Source organism: Pongo abelii, chromosome 16, assembly GCF_028885655.2.
Source record: "Pongo abelii isolate AG06213 chromosome 16, NHGRI_mPonAbe1-v2.0_pri, whole genome shotgun sequence".
Taxonomy (NCBI): Eukaryota; Metazoa; Chordata; class Mammalia; order Primates; family Hominidae; genus Pongo; species Pongo abelii.
In genome coordinates, this window is record NC_072001.2 from 37,611,240 (window position 1) to 37,638,465 (window position 27,226).

General features: G+C 42.3%; 1 protein-coding gene and 1 long non-coding RNA gene across 2 annotated transcripts in view; one reads left to right on the plus strand and one right to left on the minus strand.

The window, feature by feature from the left end:
* The window catches only part of LOC100937380 (uncharacterized), a 57,615-nt gene that overhangs the window by 24,331 nt on the left and 6,058 nt on the right, over nt 1-27,226 (plus strand). The gene's annotated exons all lie outside the window — the stretch shown is intronic.
* LOC100442237 (actin, alpha cardiac muscle 1) lies at nt 10,509-16,012 on the minus strand. The gene is made up of 7 exons (XM_002825263.6): nt 15,787-16,012; nt 14,959-15,109; nt 13,528-13,852; nt 12,691-12,852; nt 12,371-12,562; nt 11,400-11,581; nt 10,509-10,839 (listed from the first exon to the last, which is right to left on the minus strand). Exons 2-7 carry the CDS (start codon nt 15,085-15,087, stop codon nt 10,696-10,698), a joined length of 1,134 nt encoding a protein of 377 aa, XP_002825309.2. The 5' UTR covers nt 15,088-15,109; nt 15,787-16,012; the 3' UTR covers nt 10,509-10,695.

Consider the following 27,226-nt stretch of genomic DNA (forward strand, 5'->3'; position numbering starts at 1 on the left):
ATCTCCACTAACTAAACCATTCTGGACATAAATGCTGGAATTCGCCTTCTTTAAACATCATTCCAGTGGGCCACTTCTCTTCTCAGGAAGTGTCATCAATTCTTGAGTAAAAGCACATATTCTCTCATATCAAATCCAAATTTCCACACTTGTCTTTCAAGTTCTTGCACATCACACACACACATACACACATGTGTATGTACAATGTATACTATATATTATATATAAGTATATAAATATATTTAAATATAGTAATATTAATGATTATAGAGTATTGTTTTATTTATATAAATTTATAAGTATATACATTTTACATGTAAATATAAACATATAAATTATTTATATAATTTTATGTATATGAAAATTTTACTATATGTTTAAACATTATTTTTATCTGTTCTCTACTTTCTAAATGAGATTTCATTTCTGAATTCTAACAATCTATGTTACTTTTTAAAAATATAATGTCAACTTTTATTTTAGATTCAGGGGATACATATGCAGGTTTGTTACTTTGGTATATTGTGTGGTGCTGAGATTTGGGGTACAATTAATCCTGTCACTCAGGTTGTGAACATAGTACCTGATTGTTTTTCAAATGATCCCTCCTCTCTCTCTCCCTCTCCCTTCTAGTAGTTCCTAGTGTCTTTTGTTGCCATCCTTATGTCTATGAGTACACAATGTCATTGAGAACATGCAGTATTTGATTTTCTGTTCCTGCGTTAATTCACTTAGGATAATGGCCTCCAGCTGCATCCATGTTGCTGCAAAGGACATTATCTCATTCTTTTTTATGGATGAGTAGTATTCCATGATTTATATGTGCCACATTTTCTTTATCAAACCTGTCACTGATGGACATCTGGTTTGATTCCATGTCTTTGCTATTGTGAATAGTTCTGTGATGAACATATGCATGCGTGTGTCCTTTTGGTAGAATGATATATTTTCTTTTGGATATATACCTAGTAATAAGATTGGTAGATCAAATGGTAGTTCTGTTTTAAGTTCTTTCCGCAGTGACTGAACTAATATACATTCCCACCAGCAGTGTACAAGTGCTCCCTTTTCTCTGAAGCCCCGCCAGCATGTGTAACTTTTGACTTTTTACTAATAGCCATTCTGACTGGTGTGAAATGGTATCTCATTATGATTTTGATTTGTATTTCTCTGATGATTAGTGATGTTGAGCATTTTTTCATATGTTTGTTGACTGCTTGTGTGCCTTCTTTTGAGAAGTGTCTGTTCATGTCTTTTGCCCATTTTTAATAGGGTTATTTGTTTTTTACTTCTTCAATTGTTTAAGTTCCTTCTATATTCTAGATATTAGAATATAGATGTTGGATGCATAGTTTGAGAATATTTTCTCCTATCTGGTAGGTTGTCTGTTTACTCTGTTGATAGTTTCTTTTGCTGTGCAGAAACTCTTTAATGTAATTAGGTCCTACTCATCATTTTTGTTTTTGTTGCTATTGCTTTTGAGGACTCAGTCATAAATTATTTCCCAAGGCTAATGTCCAGAATGATGTTTCCTAGGTTTTCCTCTAGGATATTTATATGTTGAGGTCCTACATTTAAATCCTTAAATCTTTAATCCATCTTGAGTTAATTTTTATATATGGTGAAAGGTATAGGTCCAGTTTTATTCTTCTGCACATGACTAGCCAGCTATCCCAGCACCATTTATTGAATAGGGAGTCCTTTTCCTATTGCTTATTTTAGTCAACTTTGTCAAAGATCAGGTGGCTTAGGTGTACAGCTTTATTTATGGGTTCTCCATTGTGTTCCATTGCCCTATGTGTCTGTTTATTTTTTACCAGTACCATGCTGTTTTGGTTACTGTAGCCTTATACTATAATTTGAAGCCCAGTAATGTGATGCCTCTAGCTTTGTTCTTTTTGCTTAGGATTGCTTTGGCTGTTCAGGATCTTTTTTGGTTCCACATGAATTTTAGAATAGTGTTTTCTCTTTCTGTGAAAAAATGGCATTGGTGGTTTGATAGGAATGGCATTGAATCTGTAGATTGCTTTGGGTAGTATGATAACAATATTGATTCTTCCAATCCATGAGCATGGAATGTTTTCCATTTGTTTGTGTAATCTGTGATTTCTTTCAGTAGTGTTTTGTAGTTCTCCTTTTAGAAAGCTTTCTTCTCCTTGGTTAGATGTATTTCTAGGTATTTTAAATTTTTGTGACCATTGTACATGGGATTGTATTCTTGATTTGGCTCTTGGCCTGGCTGTTATTGGTGTGTAGAAATGATACTGATTTTTGTACATTGAGTTTATATCCTGAAACTTTACTGAAGTTCTTTATCAGTTCCGGGAGCCTTTTGGTGGAGTCGTCAGGGTTTTTGAGGTATAGAATCATACCAGCTATGAAGAGAGATCTTTTAGCTTCTTCTTTTCCTATTTGGATGTCTTTTATTTCTTTCTGTTGCCTGATTGCTCTGGCTAAGACTTCCAGTACTATGTTGAATAATAGGAGTTGTGAAAGTAGGCATCCTTGTCTTGTTCTAGTTCTCAAGGGGAATGCTTTCAGTTTTTGCCCATTCAGTATGACAATGGCTGTGGGTTTGTCCTTGATGGCTCTTAGTATTTTGAGGTGTGTTCCTTCAGTGCCTAGTTTCTGGAGGGTTTTTAATCATGAAGGAATGTTATATTTTACTGAAAGCTTTTTTTGTATCTATTGAGATGATCATATGATTTTTTATTTTAATTCTGTGTATGTAGTGAATCATATTTATTGATTTGCCTATGTTGAACCAACTTTGCATCCCAAGAATGAAGCCTACTTGATCATGGTGAATTAACTTTTTGATGTGCTGTTGGATTTGGTAGTATTTTGCTGAGGATTTTTGCACCAATGTTTAGTGGGGATACTGGCCTGTAGTTTTATTGTTTTTTGTGTCTTTGCCAGATTTTGGTATCAGGGTGGTGCTGGCTTCATAGAATGAGTTAGGGAGGAGTCCCTCTTCCTCCATTTCTGGGAATAGTTTCAGTCTGATCTGGTAGAATTTGGCCACAGCTTGCTAAACTCCCTAATAATAAGAGCTATCAGACCCCCTCCTAACTCTGATTTACAACCCAGATCACTACAACTCTGACTGGGCAGAGGACCTGCCTTATAAACATTCTCTTCGACTGAATACCATAAGCCAGTTTCAGCCAGTATATAAAGGTTATATGCAAACTCTCTTTGTGTCCTGTAGTTCACTTTTGGTGTAAATAGCCAAATTTCCCTTCATTTTAATGCTAAAACCCTGCCCCAAAGTGAACATGGGATGTATGTTACATATATGTTTACCTATTGTGCATATCTTGGATCCTTCATAAATATAGATAGCTTCCCCACACACCTGCTAAATATGTATGACATGGTTGTGTAATATGGACTGTGTGAGTCATAAAACCCAACCTGCCCTTTCCTTCCTCAAAGACAGAGTACCTTTGGTCCAGACTGGAGACTATTTCTTCCTGGTTTGCAAACTGACATCTACAATAAAGCTCTCCTTTCTACTATATAGCCATCCTGGTGGTCTTTTAGATGACAGCCCTTACCCACTGTACCCTAATCCTTCCCACTTGTTTGAAGATGTCTAAAATCCTACCTAGTCATTTCATTCATTTGAAGTGTAATGCAGATCCTCCAGTAGGTGTGATCACATAGGCTGCTCTCAATTCAAACTTTAGTTTAAATATGTTTCTAATACTTCCCAGAGTTAAAGGAAAACAGATATACTATATAGTGGGTGATGTTCCACCAAAACGCCTGCATAATACAGGAAAAACTTATCACACACACACACAACCCTTACCCAAGAGGTGTGTTCAGGCACTCATGTTTTTTTCCCTGAGCTGTAGCAGCTCCATATTCTTATTTCTCTTGGCAACTTTTTGCCTTCTTTGCTTTCTCAACCCATCTTGGCCACCATCTGCTATGTGTCAGTTCCAGAGACCACAAACAACTAACAGCACCACCTGTGCTTCTTAGTTCCAGCTAAAGAGAGGAAAAAATGTCGATTGGTTGCTGGTCCTTAGATATACAAGTCCTCATGCCAGACATATTCCCCTCTGGTTCCATTAGACCTGGGGCCATGCATGAAACAAACTTGTCTGCCTGGGGCCATTCCTTCAGGAGGAGTTACATGAGTAAATCTGTGTGGGAGAGATGGGTACAGTTCATTTATAAGGGAGAACTGAAGAGATAGAGAATGCAGAATGCCTGCTGTTCTGATGGTTTTGCAGTTCTAAATTCCCATTTCCTATGAAGTCTAACTCTACTTTATATCTTCAGATTTTAGGAGTTCCTCTATATCTCTTTAATAAACTCCCTTCCTAACTTAACTCCCTAGTTTGAGGAGAGTTCTGTTCCTTGAGACTAAGAGCATTGACCAGGATCTAGAGCCAAAGAACATGAAGCCCAAATCCCTAAAAACACAAAAGAAATTCCACGAGGCAGAGGCATGGCACAAAGCCAGGAAGTTGAGTGTGAGTAGGAGCAGGGACAGTGTTTCTCCCTAAGTGCCTGCTCCTGTACAGATCCAGCTGGCAGGAAAACGAGTTAATTGGAAGTCTTGGCTTGTGGAATCAAATTCTCTCATGTCAACTTACTTAGACAATAGTGAATCTACTTGTCCATCTATGCTGATTCCATATATACAAAGGGAAGAGAGGAAAGGCCAGGCTCTTGAATGTGGATGAGAAGGGGATGGGGAGAATAGTGGGAGTTGAAGAGCACAGAAAAACAGCAGGCAGATCCTTTTCACATGGCCATCAGCCCAACCCTCTGTTGATTGTTCTCACCTGTATTATGTGTGGGAGCACCCACTCATATGCACACACATAGCTGCTGCTCCTCCTGCCCACACCACGACTCTCTGTAATTTGTCTTCCAGGTCTCCAAGAAAGAGACTTTGTGTTCCTCTTTGCCTTCCTTCACATCCTGTTATAAATGCCCTTTAATTTTTTTCTTCCCACTGAGCTTTCTATTCCTTCATTTTTCCTATTCTCAAGAGAAACTCAATATAGAGAAACCATAACAATGTGATTTGAAAAGACTTCCATAGCCCACCTCTGCCCCTCTCCATCACCTCCCAACCCAGCCTCCAAAGTTCATGCTAAAAAGAAGGAAATGGGAAGGGAAGGAAAGTAAACTTAATTGAATAATTCAGCTCATACTGGGCATGGTGCTGAGTGTCTTAAGCACATTTTGTTCCATTCTCATGACAACTCTGAGAACATGATTTTAGTTAGCCCTTCTTTCCTGAAGAAGCTAGGTGATTTACTTAAAGACCACTCAACTCATCAGTGGCAGAACTGGTATTTAAACGCAAATCTTTTTGACCCAAAGCCCATGCAACATCAATCCTTTGGGCTAGTCTAATAAGAAACTATATGTAGAAAGCTTTTGTTAAATTATACTTGTGTTCTCTGGCAGGGAGATCTGTTTGAGCGTTCCTTTGGGAACATAGTTTGGGTAAGAGATTGCTTAATTGGCACAGTCTGCTCTTTGAAAGATGCAGGTAAAAGATGGATGATATGGTTTGGATCTGTGTCCCCACCAAATCTTATGTTGAATTGTAATCCCTCATGTTGGAGGGCCTGGTGGGAGGTGATTTGATCATGGAGGCGAATTTCTCATGAATGGTTTGATACCATCCCCTTGGTACTGTCCTCATGTTAGTGACTGAGTTCTCATGAGATCTGGTCATTTAAAAGTGTGTGGCACCTCCCTGCCCCTAGCTCCTGCTCCCACCATGTGAGATGCCTCACTCCCCCTTTGCCTTCTGTCATGATTGGAAGCTTCCTGAGGCCTCCTCAGAAGCAGAAACTACTACGCTTTTTTTACAGCCTGCAGAACCATGAGCCAATCAAGTATCTTTTCTTTATAAAATAGCCAGTCTCAGGTATTTCTTTATAACAATGTGAGAATGGACTAATACAACAGGTAAGTTTCAATTTGTGACTGGAGTGACAGGGAGAATGTCCGAGATGGCCAGCATTTAGTGGAAGACACTGGAAAAGAAGTCTAAAGTGTACATCCTAGAGTTCAAGAGGCCTTAGGAAAATTTCACTATTTCGCCTAAGGCAGATTTGCTCTTAAATTTCCTACATGATGCCTGTTTTATCATATCCTGACCTCCATGATGCCTCCAGGCCACTTGCAGTAATAGTTCCAAAGTTCCCCAAGTCATCTTCCTGTGTTAAACACTTACCCTGTTGACCCAATTCCTTGCTTACGATTGACTCTAGAGTTTGCTTCTCATCTACTATTTAAGCCCTGTTTTAATTATGCTTTACTTCAGCCTTCCCTTGGGGCATTTTTCTTTCTGTCTCCCCTCTTTAGTCCTGACTTCCATGGAAGTTACAGTAAAACAATGCAGGAAAATAAGCAGACAATAATGCTGAAGGACATGCAGGCCACCCCTACTTAACTCTCAGCTGAACCAGCTCCCCTTCACTTCCAGCCTCAGCCAGGGAGGGGAGGGGGCCCAGAACCACAAGAACTCAGAGAACTATAGTTGAACTGTGCTCTTTATCCTCCGATCAACCTTTCTTGTATCTACTGCACCCAGGGCTAATGAATGAACTTCAAAGAAAGTTTTCAAATATCAAGTTCATCAGTGACCAGAGGTGTACTTTTGCAACCTCTCCAGGAGCTTTGTTTTGGATGTCTTCCTACCATGAGTTTAGTTACCATAGCAACAGCCAGAGAAGCTCTGCCTGGAAGAGAGATTTCTTGTATAATGAGCCTGGAAGACCTTAAGGTTAACATAGACAACTTTTGCTGTTTTAGGCCTAAAAGACCTACATTTTTTCCCTCCCTATTAGTTCCTGGTACATATTTATAGCATTTATATCATATTAACCATAAAATGAATCTGACTTATTATTTCCTTTTAAAAATCCAGATAGTCTGATCATATAGAGATCACTGGGTTCCTGGGTCCTGAGGCCACACTGGAATATATTATCCAAAGGTTCTCAGTCTTGCTTCCTAGTTTTGTTTGCATGAAGTCATTGCTCTTCTCAAGTCCTTCTCAGGACCTGTCAAATCAAAACTCCTGAGCTGGAAGGTGGGGGCCATCCAACAATCAGTTCTTCCCCTACAAGCCACCAGAATTTTCTCCTCCTCTAGCTCACTGGGTATGGTGTTTGCACTATTTTGTCCTCTTCCTTTGGAGAATCACCCTGCCCCTGCTAAATAGTATTGATCAGCCCCTGCGGTAAGAATGGTATGACTCGGTTCCTAAGCCTGACCAGGCTCAGACACTTTCCTGGGACTTCTGCCAGTACTACATGGGAAGGTATTCTTTTGTCTCAGAGGCTGCTAAGTTGGTAAATCCTATATTACCTATAGGATGGTGGAGAAATCCTATATTAGTCTGCCAAGGCTGCCATAACAGAATACCATAGACTTGGGTGGCTGTATTAGTCTGTTTTCATGCTGCTAATAAAGACATACCTGAGATTGGGCAATTTATAAAGGAAAGAGGTTTAATTGACTCACAGTTCAGCATGGCTGGGGAGGCCTCAGGAAACTTACAATCATGGTGGAAGTGGAAGCAAACATGTCCTTCTCCACATGGTGGCCGGAAGGAAAAGTGCCAAGAAAAGGGGGGGAAAGCCCCTTATGAAGCTATCAGATCTCATGAGCACTCACTTACTATCATGAGAACAGCATGAGGGTAATCACCCCCATGATTCAATTACCTCCCACTGGGTCCCTCCACGACATGTGGGGGTTATGGGAACTACAATTCAAGATGAGATTTGGGTGAGGACACAGCCAAACCATATCAGTAGCTTAAACAACAGACATTTACTTCTCACAGTTCTGGAGGCTGGATGTCTAAGATCAAGGTGTCAGCAGGCTTCTTTCCTCAGCTTACAGATGGGTCGCCTTCTGGCTCTGCCGTCACGTGGCTTTTCCTCTGTGCTTGTACTCCTGGTATCTCTTCTCCCTCTTAGAAGAACACCAGTCTTATTGGTTTAGGGCCCCACACTTATGACTTCATTTAACCTTCATTACTTCCTTAAAGGCCTTGTCTGCAAATACAGTCATATTGGGAGTTAGGGCTTCATATGAGTTTTGAGGGAACACAATTCAGACTGTAATAAATTCTATGGGAGAACTGGAAAGAAAGGTGGAGACCCAGTCACATTGTTCACATTTTATCTCTGGATACAGTAAGTCAGCCCTACCCCTCTAAATATTTTATTTTCTTCAGTAATATATTTCTTTTCTCTCCACTGTACTCTCTTAAATATTTAAACACATCTACATAATGGCCATTGTTTGGTCAAAATAAATGAAGAAATGGTATGTGGAGGTATTAGAAACTACAAACAATACTTTATTATAAATTAAGAAGAAATATAATTTATATAGTTCTTTGTTTATTGCACTTTAACCAAAGACATAGGCACTATCCACATCTCAGTTATTGTATACATATGAAGATTTACCTTAAGCAAACACTTTTGTCTTAGTACCTTCCTTAAGCACAATTTTTAAGATTCAATTGTTCTAATACTTGATACGCTATAATCAAGCAGAGATGAGAAGACCTCAGAATTCAACAAGAATCTGGGTGCTTACCTCTTCTGATACAAATATCAGAAGCTGATTCTTAAAGCTTCTACTTTTACATAGAAATAAAAATATCCTCTCCATTTCTAATCACAAATGGAAAGAACCAGAGGTGATACCAATCATCTGCAGTTAAAGCATTAATACTGTGTTCAGAGGATACAATTCATAATATTTATGCACTCAATTATACAGAGGAGAAGAAAGAGACACAAAAACTAGTGAAATCATACCTCCCCAGGCACGGCTTTTAAACCAGTTCAACTGTGCTATAGGATACAATGGGGTGGTGGGGGCAGGGTGCATATCTACAATAATGTTTGCACCTTATCTAAATAAAATGCCACCAAATTGATGTATTATTTAGCCTTTATTGCATAGAAGGCCTTCCATTTGAATATGCTAGATACAGAACTCCAAACTCTAAGCTTTTTATTCACAGAAAATGTGCTCTCATACATCTTTGTGTCCCCTGCCCTTAATACTATGCCCAACCCAGAGTCAGGGATCCAAAGATATTTTTGGTATGAATGGGCATAAAGACACACATATGACCTTGAGTGACAGTGGCAATGTATTACAATTTATTAAAGATGTCTGATGAGTCCAGAGTACTCCAAATATTGAACCCAAATTCTCAAAAGACATGTGATAGAATGGGGTTACCCTTGATAAACTATAAAGTTAGAAAGATTATTTTAGAGACACCATCAGAGTAGATGTCAGAAAATCTGAGTTCCTGTCTTGCATATTCCACAAATAAAGTTTATAACATTGCACCAGTTGCTTAATCTCTGTGTCTTGAATCCTCATCAATAAAGCTCAATTAAGTCTATTCAAACACTTGTGTGAATGCTAACAGTTCACTGGCAATTAATTTGAAAACAAAAATGTATAAGGCTTCTGCAAGCTAGTTGAAATCTACCTGTACCAATGGATTTTCTAAAATTTATCAGCACCTATCAGCCTGCCCCATGTCTTGTATCCTGGCTTCTGCCACACTTCCTTCTGCTGAGATGTCCTCTCTGCTCTTCTCACCTCCCTAATTCCTGACCATTCTTTAAGACCCAGATCCACATACATCTCCTTAAAGCTTCCAGGCCCACACGCACTGGGGAATTATGTGTAGGTGTGTGAACTCCTCGAGGATGGAACACATTCAATTCTTTTCAACACTGCCCCTAGCAGCCTTCCCACCATACTTTGCAGAGAGCTCTGCACGGAGCAAAGCAAATACTGTGTCTCTCGCCTCCCCTTGCTTCCTCAGGACCTCGCAGCCTTCAGTTCACTCAACCCAAGATCTCAAGATTTCAAAGAAATGAAGAGATTGAAGGCTTCTGTCTCGCAAGTTAGTCACTGATCAGGCAGAAGTGTTTGGCTCCTGCTTCCTCACATTTGTTTTGCACACACACAATGGTCTTGATACGTTTAGAGGGTATTTGCAATGGGACATGGCTGGCCCAACTGTCAGCTAACCTTCATGTTTCTTTCATAGCCCCCAGGAAGACAATTGAAGAGTTCAAAGAATTGAAAAGTTAAGCCAATTTATTTATAATAATCTTTGACTTTGTCATTATCAATATATGTGTATTTTCTGCAAGGTTATAAAAACATCTGGAACCTATGTTAAAACAATTTTCAGTGTCATCTGCAGCAACTAATTCTAGAGAACTGTCTTATTCAATTTCATTTCTTACTTATATGGAACTAAACCTTAATCTCCTTTTCAGGTATGAAATATATTCATGATTCTGTCTCAAAATATGAAATCAAAAGTTAGTATTATAACTCCCAGCTAACTGTCATATTAATTCATCTGGATGAACCTTGTGGTACTGAACTCTCACAATGCTCAGGGTGTCAAAGCAAACACCTGCCCCACCCCACACCTACCCCAAAAACAAACGAGAGGCTTTTATAGGTTGCAAGTCCTGGTCTGGTTTATTTATAAAGCAATAAATATTAGAAGCACAAACAAATTGCACGTGTGTAAACAAACTGTACAATGATTGATGAAAGATGAGGGAAGGTGGTTCAGAAGACTCCAAGAAACATAATACCATCATCCTGACTGGAAGGTAAATGGAGAGACAAGGCACCTTAGAAGCATTTGCGGTGGACAATGGATGGGCCTGCCTCATCGTACTCTTGCTTGCTAATCCACATTTGCTGAAAGGTGGACAGAGAGGCCAGGATGGAGCCCCCAATCCAGACAGAGTATTTACGCTCAGGGGGAGCAATAATCTGCAGAAAGAAAACAAAAACTTCCAGTGAACTCTGAAGTTCCAAGCAAGGGAGCAAATAACACATTGGGAGGATTCACAGAAAAAAACATTAGATATTAATTCGCTATAATGTGGGATATGTCATACCACAAAATAATGTGGCCAATCAAGTTATATGAACTCACCCCTATTTCATCATTTATATTATTAAAGATATATTCTATTATTAAAATGGAATTTCTCCACTTATCTAGAGTATAATTTGGCAACAAGCTAAATGTATAGTGGAGCCTAGCCAAAAAGTTGGGGGCTTTAAAAATGTATTCAAAGATTTTGTTGCGTGTGTGTGTGTCTTTTTTTTTTGTCAAAGATTTATTTTTATTCACTGCTTAAAAGCATTTTGGAAGTTTACCTATCTTGGGAAAAGTGTTAAGAAAATCAGAAAAAGTGGTAGAAAAGCTAACAGGTAAAGTTTGTAGGAGACAAGAAACTGAGTATGAGGGAAAAGGAATTAGGAATGTAGTTCTGCTTAGAATACCAAGACTTGCCTTGGATCTCCCACTCACAAAAGTTCTTTACCTTAATCTTCATGGTGCTAGGAGCCAGAGCAGTGATTTCCTTCTGCATACGATCAGCAATACCAGGGTACATAGTGGTGCCTCCAGATAAGACATTGTTGGCATACAGGTCCTTGCGGATATCAATGTCACACTTCATGATGCTATTGTAAGTTGTTTCATGGATGCCAGCAGATTCCATACCTAGGAACAAGTCACACACACACACACACACACACACACACACACACACACACATCACAGTGCATTCAGGTCAAGGTAGAGGGAAGAGAACAGAACTTCTTTGTGTAGGGGAGCTGTCACCATTTGTCTCTGAAACATATGTTCCCCTATAAGACACACTGCAGGGTGGAACGGGTGCCTCACAGTTAATCCACAATACAATGCCAAGAAAGGAGCAACTGTGCTTAGCATCTGCTTCGAGTAAACACCTCCTGAAACTCTCAGATGTATGAAGATGTATTGGAAAAGGAAAAGATACACGTTTAAACTAAAATGAATGTAATTTTTGTTTATGGACTTAAATCAGATCCTGACAAAGTTCCGCATGGAAAGCATTGCTTAGGAAGGATATTTGTTGACATATAAGTGCCCAGTTATTAATATGAGTAGGAATGTTACTGCATTTAATGATGAGTAACTTGGAAAATCCAGCTACTTGGTAGTGAAACTTACTGGAATAAGTCAGCTCTTTGAAATAGCCCTTTTCCTGCAGATACGTGATATTCAGTTACTACTCTGTGTCATCCTTTATTTTGAGATGAACTCAGTGTGTCATCCTTTATTATATCACTAGAACAGAACATAGACTTTCCCTTTAAAGAGCCATCCGGACTTGAGGTTGAGCTGTGTGGCAATCCAAACTATGACTTCTTTTAACTCAAGGGCTTCTTGAGCCTTCTAGATTTTACTCTGGGAGACCCTAAGATTTCCAGGGAAAATCGTGCCTCTGCACCAGACCCTACAACTCACCAATGAAGGAGGGCTGGAAGAGCGTCTCGGGACAGCGGAAGCGCTCATTGCCAATAGTGATGACTTGGCCATCAGGCAGTTCATAGCTCTTCTCCAGGGAGGAGGAAGAGGCAGCTGTGGCCATCTCATTCTCAAAATCCAGGGCGACATAGCACAGCTTCTCTTTAATGTCACGGACAATTTCACGTTCAGCTGCAGAAATAAAGAGTATCACAGTCATGCTCTGAAGCAAGAAGTCAATTATAGGGAGGTAGACGGATTCAGTGAGGGAGGAGGAAAGCAGACCCACACTGTGGCAGATGAGACACACACACACTCACCAGTGGTGACAAAGGAGTAGCCACGCTCAGTGAGGATCTTCATGAGGTAGTCAGTGAGGTCCCTACCAGCCAGATCCAGACGCATGATGGCATGGGGCAAAGCGTAGCCCTCATAGATGGGGACATTGTGAGTTACACCATCCCCAGAGTCCAGAACAATGCCTGCCAGGGGAAGTAGACAAGAACAAGGTAAATTCCTGAGGACAACACCACTGCTTTAGCCATGGCAAAGCCTGCTTCCAATCTTGGCTAAGAGATGCTAGCAATGGGCATTGATCCAGATAAAATTAGATTCCTTACACACAAAGAATAAAAATGAGCATCATGAATACTAAATCTGAAGCAAACTGCAGCTCATCCTTTTAACTATTATAGTAGAAAAAATTCCCGAGGACACTTTCAAATGACCATCTTTCTTATCAGCCATGAGCACATTATGTAAGCACCCAAGTGTGTTTTTCTTTGCTCCTATTGAACTTATACGTTTCTCTCTCTTTTGACTCAGACCCTGTAGGGAATGTATTCTCCTTGGGGATGCTTGCCCAGGTGATGTGATGGTTTAAACACATAATAATGACTGCTGCATTCCAAGTTGCTACACTGTGCTGAGCTTTAAATAAGGGAAGGACCTATCTGCACAAGCTATCAGCTCCAACAATAACTGTGCTCTGAAACTAACCTCAGGGCACTACTGTTACCTCTTTCTCTTAGCACAGACCTTGCTAGGGAATGGGAGGAAAGGGATTATCCTGTTTTCAACTGGGGGATCTGATTCACAGCAAGGTCGGTGACTTGGGAATGTGATTCATCAGTAACTGTCCCCAGAGCCCAGCATACCTGTGGTACGGCCAGAAGCATACAGGGATAGCACTGCCTGGATGGCCACATACATGGCAGGGACATTGAAGGTCTCAAACATGATCTGAGTCATCTTCTCCCGGTTGGCCTTGGGGTTCAGCGGGGCCTCTGTGAGCAGCGTGGGGTGCTCCTCGGGAGCCACACGGAGCTCGTTGTAGAAGGTGTGGTGCCAGATCTTCTCCATGTCATCCCAGTTGGTGATGATACCATGCTCGATGGGGTACTTCAGGGTCAGGATGCCTCTCTTGCTCTGGGCTTCATCACCTACGTAGGAGTCCTTCTGACCCATACCCACCATAACTCCCTATGGGAAGAAAAAATAAGAAAATCATGCTCTCACCATGTCAGGAATATAATCAGTGTCTTGTCCATTTACATCTAACTGCCCAAATCAAGGAACATATTTAAATACCAGAAATAACAAGCAATGGGATTTTACCCCAATTTAGAAGAATTATTTAAAAATCAATCTTCTACCTTATCCCCACTCCCCCAAAGATGTATAATTTTATTGTTGAGAATATAACTCAGGAGAGAATGAAGCTATTTCACTGAAGAAGCAGAGCCTCACCTCACCTTAAAAATATCATATGCCTTCATTAAATTATTAAGCTCATCACCCATGTCAACTGGAATATAGATGACTGCATTTTGGAATGACTGAATTAATGACACATTGTATTTCTCCTAAGAAAAAGATTTTGACATTCAAGTGAACACATAATGATGGGCTGATATGCCATCCTCACTCTAACAGTGAAATTCAGCCTGTCCAGAGCTGTCCTGGAGTCATTCACCAGCTCTGAGGACTAAGCTCTCCTCCTTGGCAGCCTGTCTGGCCAGGCCTGTGACAAACCCAGAGAGCATGGCATGTCTTTTAATAAACGAGGTGGTATGTCACTATCACCATGGCACTTGCTGTCTCTGTCACGCCTGGCTTCTAAAAATGCAACAGCCAGGAAGGAGATAGATTACACCTTTGGGGAACCCTGTAAACTGGCTGCGAACATGAGAGAGGAATGTGGATTGGATCCTGGTTGATTGGGAGAGGTGATATTGTTAGAAGTTTTAAACAGGACTGAAAACGGAGGACAAGGAAGAAAAAGAAGTGCATAAGGCAGAGAAGACACTAAAGACTAAAAGACCAAAAGGCCATGAGTGGAGAGAAGCTCGTGGCTTTCACACCAGGGAGTGGGACCCTTTTAAAGGCCTGCCACTCAGGTGTACATTTCTCAGTATGTTGGGGTTTTGTGGGGTATTGCTTGCCTTGGCTTGGATTTGAAGTCAATCAGCCTTTTCTTAATTGGGCCTAAAGAGTTCATCGAACAAGAGGGTCAGGTGAGAGCCATTTCCTAGATCGCTGGACTGAAGGGGTCCCGAGTGGGACTGGGGGCTCGGCGGGAAGTTTACCTGGTGCCGCGGGCGGCCCACGATGGACGGGAAGACAGCGCGGGGCGCGTCATCGCCCGCAAAGCCGGCCTTCACCAGCCCAGAGCCGTTGTCGCACACCAGGGCGGTGGTCTCCTCGTCGTCACACATCTTGGCACAGCTTCAGGGGGTTCTGCAGGTTGAGGAGGGGAGGGCGGACCACGCTCAGCTGCCTGTGCACCTGGCCTTCTCCGCACCCAGAGGACAGGACAGAGCAGAAGGGAGTTGTGGGGACTGGACAGGGGGTTAGGCGGGGAACACTCCTGCCACCTCCATTCCCCTCGAATCATAAAAGGGAGAGAAGAAGCCGCGGAGGAGGCTGGGGACAGAGAAGGGCAGAGGAATCCACCCAGGCTCCCTGGCCAGGAGTTCCACCTAGGGTGCCAGGTGCAAGGAGGGACCCTGGAAACCCAGCCCCTTAGTCCTCCCCAGCCCTTTAACTTTCTTCCTTTTCATGAACTGGGAACTGGATCTCCAGCCCTGTCCATGTCGCCATGCCTGTGCCCCAGATGGAGGGGAAAGCGCACGAGAGTAGGGACCCAAAAGCCCCGTGGGGAGCTACAAAATTCCCCTTCTTAGAGCCCCTGCGAGGTCCTGCGAGGACCGACGCCCAGGACAAAACAAGTTAGAACCAAATCAAAAAGTGTGGGCTTTAAAAAAAAAAAAAAAAAAAGGCAGTCGCAGAGCGCCAGGAGCTGGGGCCTTGGCTGAACGCGGGCCGGGCTGGCCAGGTGGCGGCGCGGGGCTGGTGTCCGGCGCGGCCCTCGGACCTGGCGAGGAGTGAGCGCGGAGGGCCGGGCGCTGACTCACCGTCGGCGGGGCGGGTCGGCTCGGCTCCGGCGGCGGCGGGCTCTGGGTGGCTGGCTCCAGGAGGGCCGCTTTATAGGACGCTGATGGACAGGGTCAGTTGGAGCAGCCGGGGGCAGGGGTGGGGGGCCCGGTCTGCCACCTTGCCTTATTTGGTCCCCTTCGCACCCGCTAGGACTGCCGAAGCCATTCATGGAGCCAAGGGCAGAGGAGAGGATCAGCCAGGGAGCCCCCAGACCATGTAAGGAAGAGGAGGGGGCAGTCAGGGGGATGGCCAAATAGGGAGCTGGGGAGGGGCAGGCGCTGAAGGGTAGGGGGCAGGGGAAGACTAAGTGACGCCAGCCCACCCCTCCCCCTTTCTGGGGTGTGGGTGCTCCTTGGATGGGCTGTGGATTCGGTCCTCCGCAGCCCTGCCAGCCTTGGGGACAATAAGCCACATGCAGTGGGAAGGCTTGGCGCCCTGCCCTCTGCTGAGGGGTCCTGACAGCTGGGCCAGGGCAGCAGGGGAGCAACAGCAGCTTCTCATCTTCCAGGGCTGCCACCAGCACAAAGGACACCACAGCAGCACATCTGAGTGGCTGCAAAAGGGGCACCCGGGACAGGGCACCCTTCTGGTCTAGTCCCCGCCAGCCTAAATGGCTTTACTCAGAGAGCTGGGGCTGGGCTCATCTAGGTCAGAAAGCTGAGATTAACCAAGGCCACTCGAGTTCCAACCCATGCATGGATCAGGGTCTGGCCAGGCAAGAGGCAGAAAAGGGTTTCTGTGAGAGCTTGGCCAAGTCTTGCTGGAGAAGGGACCAGGTTTACCCCAGCCCAGTTATTGGGTAGCCATCATCCATGCTGCCGGGTTTTGCTCAAATTCAGACTCTGATCTCCAGGCCAGAAAAGGATCCCCTGCTGCCAAAGTGAATAAAGGAACAAATGCCAAAAGCAGCTTGCCCACTTGACGGTGGGGAGATGAGCGTCTTTAAACTGGGGGCAGAGGCCCTCATTCCAGGTGGAGACAAGACTGAAAGGCAAATACTTTGATGGAGAACCTAGCAGCAACTTAAACTATAGGAATACACCAATCCTTGCTACTCAAAGTGCAGCCCGTGGACAAGCAGTATTGTTATAACCTGGAAATGAGCTAGAAGTGCAGTCTCAAGCGCCATCCCAATCCGCTTTTCAGCAAGATCCTCATTTGCTTGGTACGTACATTAAAGTGTGAGAAGCATTGGCATAAATGACAGATATCAACTCCTCTGTGGAAAACAGATTTTGCAGGATCTTGAACTTCAGAGAAGGAAAAAGAAAAATGACATAAAAAGAGGAGAGGGGGAAGGAAGAGGGAGATGTAAGAAGGACACAGATCACTAGTTTGCCCTGGGGTGCCCTGCATTCTCAGTTCTTGACTGGAGCTTTGATTTTTAATGCTTGTGTTTTTCCTCCAGTTCACACCAGTTAAAAATAGAAAACTGGGCACTGGCATCTCTCTCTAGAGTGGTCTTGGGCTGATATGCTGAGGAGGTCTGCTGATTAGATACTTGTCCTGACTGGGGAATGCTGGGTCCTCCCCTCTGAACTCCCCAACCATGTTTGGGTTGGTCTGGAGAAGAAACGTGACAGCAGCTGTGTGGTGGGGCCGGGTAAGAGACCTGGCTGAGATTACTCTGTGCAGCACAGCAGGCATTTTACAGTGAAAATGTTTATTGACAGGATGCCAAGAGTAGAACTGCCTTGTCTCATGAAAATATAGAAAAACCAAGGAAAAGGAGAAATGGCACTGGTGTCAGAGCCAGACAGACCTGGGCTCAAATGCTGCCTTTATCACTTACTACTTACTATCTGTTTGGTCTTGAGCAAGACACTTAACCTTCCCAAGCCCCAAGTTTTCCCTCTCAAAAGTGATACCATAACACTTCTTGCAGAAGTTATTGTGTGTTGTAATAATTAGAAACAAATGCTATAATTAATATGGAAGATACAAAGCAAATTGTATGTGTAATAATGATACTTTTGGAGGCAGTAGTAGCTCTGCCTTTTAAAGAATCAGGTTGATTTCATTCTTCATTGATTCAGCAAATCTTTGCAGGACAAGAACTGTGCTAGTTAAGGATTCAGTGATAAATAAAACAGAGCAGGACTCATCCTCCGTGGCAATTACAGAAAAGTCAGACAGCTATGGCACAAACTGGGAAGGAAGAAGAGGTATCAGCAGGATAGTCACAAAAAGGGAAGGGGAGTCTGAAAGAGTTTCCGAGAAAGCCTTCCCCAGGAAGTGTTTTTCGTTTTTAAAAGTAGAGCAGAACTGAAGTGTATGAACATTTGTGTGAGAGAAAGAGTTTCTACATGGGAGTGGCTGGTGAGAGACTCCCACTATCACTGCTATAGGTGCAAAGACTCTCAGGAATGGAAAACCATGATTATTGACCTCAGTCCTTTGCACAGGCTTCGGGGGCCTAGGAGGCCACTTCTAGCCCCCTCATCTCAGGACCATTGGCTCTAGTGGGAGGCAGGTAGAACAGTGAAGGACTCACAGCAGTTTTGTGAAACAATATTCACCCTTAAAATGTTTGAAAAATATGTTGCCTATTCCACTCAATTTCATTGCCTAACACTCAGAACAGTGTATTTTCATATGTTTTATGTGTGTAACAAGAAAGAATGCTTATTTCTTAAAGATTTATGATTGTTTGATATTTACTATTTGTATTACTGCTCGATTTCCATATTTTATTTTATTTTATTTTTATGTGTTTGTTTGTTTGCTTCAGACAGGGTCTCCCTCTGTTCCCCAGGTATAATCAGGTATAATCAGGCGCAGTGGTATAATCAGGGCTCACTGCAGCCTCGACCTCCCAGGCTCAGGTGACCCTCCCACCTTAGCCAATTCTCCCACCTTAGCTGATCCTCCCACCTCACCCTCCCAAACAGCTGGGACTACAGGCACATGCCAACACACCCAACTAATTTTTGTATTTTTTGAAGAGATGGGGTTTCACTATGTTGCCTAAGCTGGTCTCAAGCTCCTGGGCTCAAGTGATCTGCCAGCCTCAGCTTCCCAAAGTGCTGGGATTACAGGCATGAGCTACCAAGCCCGGTCTTGATTTCCACATTTTAAAAACTTTGAACTGTATTTTATATATTTTAAAATGTAAACCAACAGGAAAGTAAGATTTCATGACTGAGTTTTATTTAAACAACTGTTTACGGATCCACTTAATTTGAAAATTGAGATTGGCTTTTTAAGCATATAAAAATGACATCTCAAAACAAAAAAAAATTACAAAACAAAGAAGAAAAAAATGACATCTCCTCTTCGGTACATTCTAGATTTTTTTTATTATGGTAAAATATGCATATATCAAATTTACTATCTTAACCATTTAGGAATACACAGTTCAAAAGTGTTCAGTGCATTCATGTTGTTGTGCAGTCTCCCAGTGTTGTTTTTTTTTTTTTATTGCTAATTGTGACTAAATTGTGCTTCCTGCAGTTCGAGAAAGACTGGTTTCATCCTATGAGGTAGGGAACCACTGAGCCTTTTTTGTCTGAGGTCATACAGGTGAGCAAATGGTAGAGTGACAGTTCAAACTCAGGCACCTGATTTTAAGCCCTATTCCCAACCACCACCAAAAATACCTTCACATATACTTGGTCTGCTGTTTCTCAGAATGTGATGCTAGAACCGCCTCCAGCCAAATTACCTAGCCTGCCTAATAGAAATTCAGATTCCTGGGTTCCACCCTGGAAGATTGAATCTGCATTTTAAATGAGCCCTCACCCTTCTCCCCTAGGTACGTTTCTCTGCAGAGTGAAAAACTTAGCCGCACTGCTTGGCTGTTCTCTCTGAAGCCCACAGAGCTTTGCTGGATGCTGCCCAAGCTGCCAGTGCCGGCTGGAGTCCAGGTTGGCTGACCTTGTAGATCCCAGTGGGATGGCAGAGCTGGGGCGGGTCCCCAGGGCTCTCGAGGGCCAGCGAAGCCCTTCTCGGCGTGGACTGGCCATGAGGGAGACGTGCAGGGCAAACTGAAGGAACAGAAGGTGGGACAGTTCCCACTGCCCTTGCCTCGGGGGAAGTCTGTTTCATCCACCATCTGCTGGGATCTGGAAGGGAGCGGCCCAGCCTCCTCCCCGGCACTGGGGGATTAGCAGTCACTTATCTCAGCTGTTCCTCCATTCGGAGGTGTCACAGTATTTACAGAGAAGCCAGAAACAGACAGAGCCACACTTAATTCCTCCCCATGAGCCCTCCCCATCCCCTCCTGTCCCTCCTGCATTCTGTGTGCTGGGGGAGGGAGAGCCTCGGTTTAGATCAGACCAGCCGGGAGGATCTAGCCTTCCTAAACATTCCCATTTTCTTTGCCTACACATTTGTTCACCCCCACTGCCCTCTGGCTGGAGCTGGGTTTCAGTTTTCATTGAAAGGACAAAGTGACGTGATGGTGAGGGCTGCAGACCCCCACACATCCTGGTGTTCAGAATCCAATATATGAGGCATGGCTAATCTTCACAGCATACTTCTCTGTGTTTTATATGCAACCACCAAGGGGATTAACCCAGGCAGAGAGTATTTGGCCCCAGATGGATTCTGTTCTTGGCAGGTCCCAGCCGTCACTGTCTTCTAACATGATGGGACCAACTGTAATGAACCATTTAATAAGATTCAGAAAAGGAGGACAGGGGAAGGAGGAAGGGGTATGGGGGAGGGAGAACATAGAAGGGAACATAGAAGGGAGATGCTTCTGTGGATCCTGGTGACCACATTTTTTTTTTTTTTTTTTTTTTTTTGAGACAGACTGTTGCTGTGTCCCCCAGGCTGGAGTGCAGTGGGGCAATCTGAGCTCACTGCAAGTTTCAAGTGATTCTCCTGTCTCAGCCTCCCGAGTAGCTGGGAATACAGGCACGCATCGACATGCCAGGCTAATTTTTGTATTTTTAGTAGAGACGGGGTTTCACCATGCTGGCTAGGCTGGTCTCGAGCTCCTGGCCCCAAGTGATCTGCCCGTCTCAGCCTCCCAAAGTGTTGAGATTACAGGCGTGAGCCACCGCACTCAGACCAAAGACCACATTTTCACTCTCCTCTATCCTGGTGAAGTCAGGGGGAAAGAGTCAGAGAGGATTTCTAGATAGCCTTTTAAATTCCTTAAAAGGAGTTTGTCTGTCAAGAATGAAATGCTCACGCCCATGGGTTTCTGCTTGGAAGGTACTGCTCTTAGCTCAGATTTGACTTGCTCTGCACACTGGCAGTGACTTTATTTATGGGGTTTCAGTGTTTCAAGTATTACCTGGAGCAAATCCATCTTTCCTGGAGAGCCCAACCATGACAATGTCTGATCTAAGCCTGACCTGCAAGCAGAAGGGCTGGGAGACCTGCATCAGTAGTAAGAGCTGTGAGCTCGGAAAACCTCCTGCAGGCCGCTTTCACTCACCTGCATCATGTAGAGCCCATCTCTTCCCCAGCAAAGATCAGGCACTCAAATGACACACAATATTGGTGATGGTAACACTGATCGTTGACATTTCCTGAGAATTTCCTAGAGGCTGGCACTATCCTGCCACTTTCTATGTGTATATGGTCAACATGGTCAGTTTCTAGATGAAGCTGGGCAGACTTCCAGTTGTAGAATCCATTTTTACCCAACTATTCTCTGTTTTTGTTTGTTTTGTTTTTAATTTTTTGTATATAGAGACAGGGTTTCCCCATGTTGCCCAGGCTGGTCTCTAACCCCTGAGCTCAGGTGATCCAGTTGCCTTGGTCTCCCAAAGTGCTGGGATTATAGGTGTGAGCCACCGTGCCCAGCCACAACTGTTCTTTGATATGATGTCACCAGCCTATGTTGAGGGGCTGTGTAAGAGTAGGTCACCATCTCTATTGTAAGGACATTGTAAGGATGTTTTCATGGATGTTCATCGTAGGACAAAATCTTCTTTATAAGCCTCCTTGGGAGAATTCCCTGTCTGACTCCAGTACCAAGGGCAGAAGCACATCTACCAACCAACTAGTTTGTTTTGATTTGTGTTCCCTGAATCTAGTGACCAGCTGAGGTTTCACTTTTGGTTTTGGCTAAGAAAAATTTTAGAGAACCATATATGTGGCCCAATTGTTACAGCAATTATAGGTCATTTTGATCTGTTTTACACACCCATCTCTATTTTTTATTTTTATTTTTCTTCTACTTTTAGTTTTCATTTTTCTCTCTATCTTTGTAAGCTGGCATAAATCTTGTGTGGGACAAAACAAAGAATGAATGAATAGATAGATAAGAATCAATTTATAGGAACAATGGAGAGAACATTTGAAATTACAATTGGGATGGCCATTGTAGCTAAGAGTCCACCATGACTTGGGTATATATCTGTAGTTTTTTCCATCCCAGTGAAAGCATAGGCCAGGTGTGGTGGGTCATGCCTGTAATCCCAGCACTTTTGGAGGCCGAGGCAGGTGGATCGCTTGAATCCAGGAGTTCAAGACCAGTCTGGGCAACATGACAAAACCCCCATCTCTACAAAAATACATAATTAGCTGGGCATGGTGGTGCATGCCTGTGGTCCTAGCTACTCCAGAGGCTAAGGTGGAAGGATTGCTTGAGTTTGGGATGTCCAGGCTGCAGTGAGCTGTGATCACACCACTGCACTGCAGCCTGAGCGACAAAGCAAGACCTTGACTCAAACATAAATAAATAAATAAATAAATAAATAGCATATATTGCTTAATGAAAAAAACCCCATTACCTGTAAACTATAATGTTATTTTGATTTTCCTCTTAACGTGGTAAGTATAACTGGCAATCTAAAATAATATTTCCCTCATTTTTAATATAGTATGTGTTTATTGTGATAAACTAGGAAAAACAGTGAACAGAAAAGTACAAAGAAAATCATGTGTCTAGGGGAGTTTGTAAAGCTGTATATTGTAACCTCTCTAAAATAAAACTAAATGTGGCATAAAATTCATAAGGCCTTGGCTTCCATATCTGCTCATAGCTGCTGGGCTGAGAAAAGACAAACAGCCTCCTATTCTGGTAGTCTGCAAGAATGTCCACTTGTCCTTCAAAGAGAGACATGCAATGCAAGGAATTTGCATTAAAAGCATTTCTTGGTCCTACTATTATAAAGTAAATTATCTCTAGTCAACAGCTGGAACTAAAGAATGTCAAACTCAGAGCAGGCTCTGCCCTTGGGATTATACCATCTGTATATATCCCACTTACATATTTCAGAGGGTGGGTTCTAGTTTCCAAGTCAGCTGTTGAACTGTTTCAAACTTGTAGTTTAAAAACTGGTCTATCACAAACATAAAACTAAACCATATGAATACATTGCTGAAGGCTTTGTCTTCATGTGGAGAGTCTGAAAGCACTTCTTTTAGAAAAACATCTTTACAGCTATTTTATGATCAAAATTGTTCTTAATTAAGACTACAGATAACCAGTTCATCTTAACTACCTCTTATTTAATTTCATAAATTAAAAATAATAATAACAAAGGCTTTGTCTAAAGCTAGCACTGTGTACCTACAGAACTTGTACGTACAAAATGAAAACAACTGAAAAGCCTTCTTAAGCCGTTACTTGTGCGTGAATGCTGGCAACCATCCAAATAAGTAGGCCTATGGCTTATGATATTCCAGAGAGAAGAGCCAGTCTTTGAGGACTGAGAAGAGAAAATAATCAGCCATTAAACTATGCTGTGGGCCTTGAAAAGTGATCAGAACAACCTTGAGCATGACCCAAAGGACAGAACAGAGTAAAATACTACATCATCAAAGAAATACCTGCAACGGTTGGGTAACCCTAAGGTGAGAACATTCTTTAAGGATGAACAAGCAAAACACTCTCTATTGAGTTAACGTTTTTGCAAACTCTCTTTAAACATGCAATTTTCCAGTGAGAGATTCTAGTGAATTTAATATTACAGCACACTACTTATAGTTTTCACAAAAGATTCACACTGGGCTCATTCCTTCACCAATGTATGTAGCCATCTTCTTCCTGTGTTCCCTGTTCAATGATGATAAGGAGTCCAGAGCCCCTCTCTTGAAGTTTCAGAGGGAGAGCCCTGAAGCTTTAATTTGAGCTGATCTCTTAGACTGGCATAATTGAACATTTCTGGTGTCCACCCAAGGATCGTATCACTAAGCTGCTGACTCAAGGTAGTGGGCGGGCCGGAGGAGAGAGGGATGAGGGTAGAAAGAGGGTGATGGGGGAGTGGCCTACACCTCTTCCCTCTCATTTCTGTCTGAATAGAAAACTGAAAATGCTAAATCAGAAGCACAGACAAATGCAGGTACAAGGGGCTCAGGCTTTGCTTTCATACCTGGCAGTGCAAAACTTTACACTGAGTTTATTTTGTCCAACTCAGGGATGTGGGCCCCAAAAATGATAAGGGAAAGGGCAAAAGTGATCCCATGAGGCAGAAAGCCTTATGTATTAGAACAGCCCCAGTGTTCTGGGTCCTTCTAAAAGTGTGCACACCTCAGGCCTAAATATCAAACCCTAAAATATTATTCCATAATTTACATCTTTATGTAGTCAGATTTTTCCTTGATCTATCTGGAAACTAACTCTTATTTTGACTAAATGTGAAAGGTTAAATGTTAAATTTGCCTACTTTCTCACCTGGAATATGTTTGTGTGTATCTGAGAGAATCAGTCATGAATGAAAGGTTTATCGTTTCTGTTTCCTACATTTATTTCATTGCAATGTCACAAGGATAGATTGAGTACATCTTTCCAAATCATCTGATTCAGTCACAATCACATAAACAGGGTTTAAAAACCTTAAGGCTGGTATCAGGCAGCAGCTAAGAATGAACAGATGTTCTCTGTTTTCTCAGATATTTGTGAATGTAAATGGTCCAGATAACATCTCATAATCACCACACTGAAAGTGTGAAATGAATATACCTTTACAAAGAAATGTGGCATGATAGGAAAATATAATGCTCTATTCTTAGAGCATGTGTCATTTCCAGTGAAGTATCTTTTACCCTCCTGGTCTCCCTGAACGCTATTTAAATTCTCAGCATTAACCAAGAAGACATTCAGATCTCAGCGACTGATTTTGAACAAAGGGTTTCAAATAATTTCTTTGGGAGATTCAAGGCTTGCTGTCACTGTAGAAATTCAAATGTGTCCCAAGTCTCTCATTTTGCAAACAACTTAGCAAAATATTACAGATGAATAAACTCTTTGATTTGAAACATCACACTTTCTAACTAAATATAATCAAAATAGTGATGCTTATCATACAAATGTAGATATGAACAAAAGGAAAAAGCCAATTTGGTGGCTAAATTGGTGCTCCCTTGAAATCAAGATGTGGTTTATTCAATTTCTTCATTCAATCAATATTTATTGAATGCCTTCTCTATGCAAGGCATTGTGCCAGGAACAGTGGGAAATATTAGAGTGCATGAGATGGTGTATGCACACCAAGAGAATGTTTTCATTCTATTAGATAATACCTAAACCCAACAATCCACCACAAAGATCTGTGCTAAGCAGCACAAAAGGGTATTAAACAACGGCTGAGGGGCTGGAAAAAGGGAGCGAGCCCTTCTCATGAGGGTCCTTGGGCAAGACTTCATAGTTTATGGATTTTGAGCTGAGTCTGTGAGGGCTAGCTGATGAATAGATTATGTCTGTAAGCTTTTGCATTATTTTCTACCTGAATCATGTTGTTTATGAGGAAGACAAAAATATGTTGTTCCCTCTTAAAATAATTACAGTTCGTTCAACAGATACTCACTGAATGCTCACTGTGTACCACATGCTGTACTTCCAAGAAGACAACTTCCGGGTTCCAAGTAAAGTCAGAAATAAGCACACTGCTGAAGGTGCACTGAACTGGTCCTTTCAGATGAAAAGTATGTGAAATGTGTGTGTTTGTGTGTATATTTTAAAGGGTAGCCACATCTTATTCTTCACGAATTGAAAGCTGGAACAGACCCAAGAGAAAGCTCTTCCCTACTTTTCCTAAGTCATTTGCCGTGATTGGTTTTCGAAGTCTTTAGGGAGTGAATGATTTCAAGTTCTTCTGTTTACATAAATCTTTGACTACTGAAGCCTATTTCAAAAAAATCTAACCAAACAAACCAAAACTCTTAACCGTGGGAAGAGTACTGAAGATTAAGGGAGGAAGGAATTATTACAGTTTCCATTTTTTACTTAGGGATTATTTGAATATTTTTCCAGAAGCATATATTAATTTTATCTATTAAAGAAAGAAATAATACAATCTAATGTAACATCCTCCTGCTGAAAGTCAAGCATATTTTTGCCTCATTTTCCCAGGGGAGTTGTCTATGTAATAATGTTCACATACTTTAAGAAAGACATTGCATCTCTGAGTATTAAGGCTCTTTTTCACCAGCACTGTTATTTTTAAAACTGTCTTCATATTTGGTCTATAATCTAACTCTGTTCCAAATTTTTTTAGATGTAATAAAATTTCTTTTAGCCAAATTGGTTAGGAATTTGGTTTCTAGTTAAGTTGAAAACTACCATTGTTCAGAGAATTAAGTTCATCTTGATATGCCCACACAAAACTACAGAGAAGATCATTTAATTTTCTTTGATACTGTGAAGTTATTTCCAGAATATTCTCCTTTGGAAAACTAATTTTTGTCACACACTATAGCATAACATATGTGACAGATGTAGACTATTGGGCCAGACAAAATTATAATATCCTGGAAAGCTGCTTAAATGAATTCACTGTTAGTATCAACATACCTGTTATCTATTTATTTCTTTTAAAAATCAAGTATAGATCATGCTTCTGGTTCCAGTCAAGATGGAGCACTCCATTTCTTGCAGATGCTCCCTCTTACAACTGTGGCCATAACACAACAAACACACCTAGGGAAGCTCAAAGGAGGAAACAAGGTGGACTGCCTAGGAATTTGGGGACTTGAGAAACAAGCTGCTGGTAAGCTCTATAAGTTTCGTTATTACCTCTCATATATCCCAGACAGGGTGTTGCAGATGCCTCCAACCTAGAGCTGCCAACAGGCCCAGACAAAATAAGCTCTAAGAAAAGTCTGTTCCTCCTAGTCAAAGGACCAAGAAGCTGGTGCCCTTGCAATAGGAAGCCTTTTTGGTAATACCTGCCCTACTCTTGCCAAGTACTAATGGGAAAATTATATTCCCTTCTCCACAGTTTCAGTGAGATGGAGTTGAGAGCTGATCTTCCTCCCCATCCCCAGTCTCTGTGGCAACAGATGGTGGTGCTCTGACTCACTTGTCCCGTGGTATTGGTAGGACTGATCAGGGAGCTAGTCTTTCCTTTCCTGCCAGCAGAAGCGGCCAGTGCTCCTATTCTCCCACCAGGCTAGAGTCAGCAAGGAGCAGCAGCAAACTGAAACTCTAACCCCCACCCAGCAGCAATGAAACTGTACAATGATGTGCAAAATAGAAGTAATGGGCACTCTGGTCCCCACTCCCACCCTCACCCA

What these genes read in the sequence shown, in the direction of transcription:
- LOC100442237 (XM_002825263.6), bottom strand. Translation starts at nt 15,087, where the DNA reads ATGTGTGACGACGAGGAGACCACCGCCCTGGTGTGCGACAACGGCTCT. An exon ending in CTTCCAGCCCTCCTTCATTG is followed by an intron (nt 11,582 to 12,370) that starts GTGAGTTGTAGG and finishes ACTTGTTCCTAG; the next exon opens with GTATGGAATCTGCTGGCATC. An exon ending in CTAGCACCATGAAGATTAAG is followed by an intron (nt 10,840 to 11,399) that starts GTAAAGAACTTT and finishes TTCTTTCTGCAG; the next exon opens with ATTATTGCTCCCCCTGAGCG.